This window comes from Pygoscelis adeliae, unplaced genomic scaffold (genome assembly GCF_000699105.1).
Source record: "Pygoscelis adeliae isolate BGI_AS28 unplaced genomic scaffold, ASM69910v1 Scaffold267, whole genome shotgun sequence".
In the NCBI taxonomy this organism is placed as follows: domain Eukaryota; kingdom Metazoa; phylum Chordata; class Aves; order Sphenisciformes; family Spheniscidae; genus Pygoscelis; species Pygoscelis adeliae.
In genome coordinates this window covers 2,179,638-2,185,113 of record NW_008825150.1, presented here as the reverse complement: position 1 = coordinate 2,185,113, position 5,476 = coordinate 2,179,638, and the positions used below count along the sequence as shown (strand labels likewise).

General features: G+C 36.0%; 1 protein-coding gene across 2 annotated transcripts in view; it reads right to left on the bottom strand.

Moving 5' to 3' along the window:
- The window catches only part of NAPEPLD (N-acyl phosphatidylethanolamine phospholipase D), a 19,324-nt gene extending 14,174 nt beyond the window's left edge, over nucleotides 1-5,150 (bottom strand). For both annotated transcript variants that reach the window (XM_009328340.1, XM_009328339.1), the window contains exons 1-2: nucleotides 4,921-5,150; nucleotides 301-613 (exon numbers count right to left, since the gene is read on the bottom strand). In XM_009328340.1, coding sequence (XP_009326615.1) covers nucleotides 301-597 — 297 coding nt within the window. In that variant the 5' untranslated portion in view covers nucleotides 598-613; nucleotides 4,921-5,150. The remainder of the gene's footprint in view (nucleotides 1-300; nucleotides 614-4,920) is intronic.
- Nucleotides 5,151-5,476: the final 326 nt, after the last annotated feature.

Genomic DNA, 5,476 nt, shown 5'->3' with positions numbered 1-5,476 from the left:
TGCAACTGTAGTTTATGACTGAACTAGGGGGCCATTTTTGTTGTTTTTGTAAATATAAACTGAGCTGGATGAATCAAAGGGTGTGGAACTAACAAAAAGGAGAAAAAAAAATTTAAGAGGCAGAAAGTAGTAACCTACCTTTTGAAAAGAATAAAGTGATAACAACAATTAGAAAAACAACACTTAGAAAAGTCTCCAAAAGTTGCCTAGTAAGTGTTAGTTAGAAACTGTCCTATTTTATTAATTAGAGCACAAGTAAAAGCAGTCTAAATCAAGAACAGAAAACATGCAAGTATTTACCTGCTTTGAGCATGGCACGTTGCTGTTATTTTTTTCCATGAGGGACCATTTCAAAATATTTGGCAAGGTTGGCGATTTCCATGTTGGCCACGGGTTGACAAATTTCCCATCTTTGCCTCTCTTTGATTTAGTGACATCCTCTTCTAATCTGTAGTCCAGCCTGAAGCTTTTCCTCGAGGTCCTGGAAGAATCGCTGCCCCTGGAACCTCGACCTGAATTCTGACGTTTCCTCACCGCTTCTTTAGGGTACTGGTTACAGGCAGTCAAAGGCTGCTCTTCACCCATTTTCTTATCCATATCTTTTTGAGGAGAACTAAAATAAATTTTAAATTAATCAATCTTTTCTTGGACTAACATCAAGATTCATAAGATCGAATGTTCTCACACACATTAGAAACAAGCCTGCCCTTCTCATTTTATGATCTACTGTATTTTTTCCCCTCAACAAAATAGCTTTTAAAACAGTTGCTATTACACAAAAGACTTCAAAAACATGCTGTGGCAAGTAGACATGAGATCTCTTTGTAGTTCAGGCAGAGTTTTACTCACCGGTATGCACAGCTTCAGATACTAACACTATTATCTACCAACTGCAAGAGTGAGGGGGAAGGGTTCCTTAATTTACATTTTGGAAGAATAGTAAGTTCCTCCTGAAACTTAAGACATTTAGTGCCTGATGTAATACGATCCTGCAAACCTGTCTAAGAGACACTGGAACTATACAGTACCTTAGGATTTGCCTATATGGTAACTTTGTTTTGTAGTAAAAGCAGCAGCCTCATATAGCATTAATAACACATTACTTCTACCGACAAGATGCACATACATGCAGAAAAGTCAGAACACAGAAGACGTTTGGGCCTATTTCCTATTTTGTCCAAAACCAAGGAAAAGCTTACTGTAATAACAGTAAAAGTACCTGTTTCAAATACAGTTTTGATACAAATTTAACTGAGCTGACTAGTGAAAGGCCACAGAAAATTGGAACATCACAAATAAATCATGGCTGCAATGTCTGTTCTTAATTCCATTGTGAAATGCAAAAAAGTGAGAGAATAACTGAGACAAGCTTATTTCTATAGAGTCACAATTCTGGCACATTTCTTAGAAAACTGCAAACTCTGTAGTCAGAGTCTCTTATTCCAAACTGCACTTAAGTGTTGCACAGTTTAGGAATAGGGAGTCTTATTGATCTCATAACATCCAACATAGAAAAAAACAAATACCCCTATTTTATTTTAAAAGTTGCTGAAGCAATTAATTTGAAGCTAAATACTTCAGTTTCCATATTTTCTTTCAACTGAAATGTTGAAAGTAAATGTACTGTTCTGACAGTTTTTTTAAAAATAGGTTGCTATTTTAAAGAGTGCACAACTTTCTGGTACTTACAAGCTCTACCTGATAAAAACTCGAAGATGACCAGTAACGAACAGACAGCATGATACGCTGCTTAGGTGCAGGAGTAATTTTTAATAACAAATTGTGAACTTTGTCCTGTGGAAAACTCTCCACCATGTGTTTTAGACTACCTACTGTTTCATTAGATAGATACTCAAACTTTGGCTCTATACTCATATGAGACGCACTGGCCTGATGTACCAAAGTCACTCCACTCAAACAACATTTTCAGAGAACAGAATTAAAGCCTACAGTTTTCTTAGAAATTACTTCCTAAATGAGATATTTTCTAAGTAGCTGGGTATGCATAACTCACTGTGCCCCTCATAAGTTCATAATTACTGGGGGGGGCTGGGAATATTGTCATTGCAACATTACAGCTAAGATTTTACACATATATGTGTGTTATCAAATTGAACCCAAATGCATTTACTGGTGATGCTCTAACTTCAAATGCAGAGCCTGCCCCTGCTATTTCAGCAGCAACTGATTACTAAACAGAAAGTGTGGTGTCGGTTCCAAAGATATGACAATTGATAAATACTGTTAAATTTTCTTAACAAAACAACCATTATTTTGCCATACAGTAGAGATAAAATATTAACACATCAAAATTCACTTCTGATAAAGAAGCATGAACAACGTTCAGAAAACATTGCTGATATATAATTTTGTGATAAATAGTACCCTTGTTCATAATCTTGTTTTAATGTAATTGCTTTGTACTCTAGTTTCCCTGTAGTTTTACTGAAACCACTCCATTTATGTCTTTTCTATTTAGCAATAATATACCACATCTGCACCATAATTTTAATTTAACTGTTTTTTAATTTAACTAGGCTTTTTTCTCTATTCCACTAAACATTTACTGGAATCAGCCTTCAATGGAACAGCCACCCATCTTGCTCTATACCATTTTAAGCAGATATAAATGGTAACAAAAAGAATCAGTACCACAAAAAGGCAGACAGAAAACCCGCAAAATTGTAATGGATATTTTAACTGTTACTTTAACTTAAGAGGGGTTTGGCTTTTTTTTGGCATTCCTCAAAGAGCATTTTCAATACCAAGTCAGCTTATTAATTTAGCAAAGCACGCAGACACAGCATAAAAAATCTACTCTTCTAGAAAGCATCATGAAAACAAATCACAAAAGTTTAATCAGATAGGTACTTAATTCAAGGAAATTCTTCTGTTAACATCTCAGATGTCTGATTTTTAAATATATATAACTACTGTAATTGTTGTTCCTACAAGACATTTTATATTAGAGACCAGAGTGCCTAAGGTTTTATTTTTAAGCTTCTGTTTATCTATTCATTCATCTCTAAAATAGGTGGGTTCTACTTTTGCTTAAATTTTCATATAAACCTTTGATCTTATTCTGAAAGTATAAACCTCTAGGGGAAGTAGGGATCAACTATGCTGATTAAACAAAGACAATGTCAAAGCATTTAAGGCACTGCAGGTATCTGTCTGCCAACATATTTTCCACATGATGCACATACATTACTTTCATTAGTATTCCATAAGCAACTGAAGGGATAAAAGACCTCAGTGCTCACAGAATACTTTAAACCCTTTTACGTGCATGAGAAAGGGACACATTTACAAACAATTAACTGACGACGTATTCCTGATGAACTGTAGATTCCTTTGAAGTATCAATCTTGCCAGTTCATTTCTGTTTCCTTTAAACTGGTAAAATATATCCTAGAATATTCATGGAATACAGTAAAAGAAATCTAATTTTCTTGTTAAAAAAAAAAGGTAGACAATCATTTCTTGAAAGCCAGCAATCATCAGCTTAAAATAAAACTCAACCAGTTATTAGCCCAAGGAGATTCTTACCCTTTTGCAAAAGAAAGCCTCTACAGACAAGGAGATTTGGCGGGTATATTTTAAATATTAGAAAATACCCAATCAGAAATGAGCTGATTTTTCATCCAGCTTTCCTGAATTCTTTCCCAAGAAAAATAATAGTTTGACACTCGAGAAATAAATTTAAGCACCGGATTGCCAGGCAAATTATGAGCGATAGAGACACCAAAATCAAACTGGAGTAAAGTAGTTGCGTTCACTTGGGATGGGCAGGGGGAAGGGGTCATGTCCTTGGTGAGTATTTGTTATTGTACGGTTCCACAAGAAATCTTCTATTTTCCACACTTTTAAACAAAGAGGAAAACTACTATTCTACTTAAAAGCATTGACCTGCTTTCTTAACAAATGGAACCCCTTCAGGATGAGGTGACTTACCCCCAAACAAGGGCAAGTGGATTGCCACCATTTGTAAGAGGGGCTCAGGCAAGATGCAACACAACCGCCCTCTCAGTGCTCAGAGGTGCTTTACTGCTTCAACTGAATTCAGAAAAGGAAATGGACCAAGACATACAAACTACTAAAGGAGGCCATTAGTCATGCCAAATCCACGAGGCCAGAAGGTACTCTAGACAGAGGGGAAGAACACCACTGCCTGATGAATAGGATGAAGCCTAACATGAATCAAAATGCAGAGTCATATAACTGGTTTCCCAGCACCAAATACTAAGGAGCCCCTAGTAATCCACAAAGCAAGAGAGAAGTTGTAGATCAGGCAGGACATGGCATGGAGAACCCATGTCTTACGTCATGATAAACAGGCTTACACCTGTAAACGGGATATAGCCCTTAGGACAACAGGTTTGGGGTCAATTGTTTATTTTAGCATTGCCTATTTAACTGAAAACTTGGATACAAACATTTTGGCTTTGAGTCTTCTGTTTATTTAGGAAAATAATTAAAAGTTTAGTTAAGCATTTTAATACCTTCTCTTTCTGTTCTAAAAGGTTGGAAACAGGATACGTTAATGTTACAGGAAGCACTCTGACATTAAAATTTTTCTTTTTAAATGATCTTTTAAACAGAGCAGAGCTTCAAACCAAATTATTTTAACTTTATTTGAAGAAATGCATTGACATAAGATCTGTTGTGTGAGTCTCCACCTTTTCCACCCAGTCTCCTCTAACATCCGCTACTCTGTAACTGAAATGAATGTAGTTCCTCTTACTAAGCATACAGCCACGCTACAAACAGTAAAGGCTGCCAGAACAGATTTATCCTTCCTTTCTACACAGAAATGTGGTCCTTATTTAACAAATTCATAAGCCAGAAAGTTTAAGAAAGAGTTACTATGAAGCTATAGTTTACTGGAACGCAACAACACCCACAAAACTTCACACTTACCTTGCAAATATTCCATAGCTTTCCAAATATCCTTAATTTTCTCTGTTTTTGAAGCAATGAGCTTGGTTCATTTCTAATTGCTGTCTCTCTGTACAGACTACATCCAGAACTGGGCTGCACTACACATCACCTAAAAGGGACAGCACACAATTCCTAGCAAACTCGTTTGGTTTGTGTTTCATCATGCCACTGTAGCCTTATCAAAGCAAGAATCTGAGCTTTCTGCAAGTCATGTACTGCTACACAACTTGGAAGTTTTCTTTCAACATATGTATTTTTTAAGACTGCAAAAAGCACACTTTTGGGCTTGAAACTAAGAAAAAAAAAAAGTACTTTTTTTTTTAAAAAGCCTCCCACCTGCTCAACTATCAAATGACTACCAGCTAAGTTTTGGCTGTGCTTTTATTTTTCCTTCAGGTCTGAAATTGTCTGCTTTAATTAATGAACAGTTTGAGACTGGAAAATTCTGAATGCATTTAAACTTTTATTGTGCAGTACTTCAGGCTGTTCATCTTACCACTGTAGCCTTATCAAAGCAAGAACCTGAGCTTTCTGC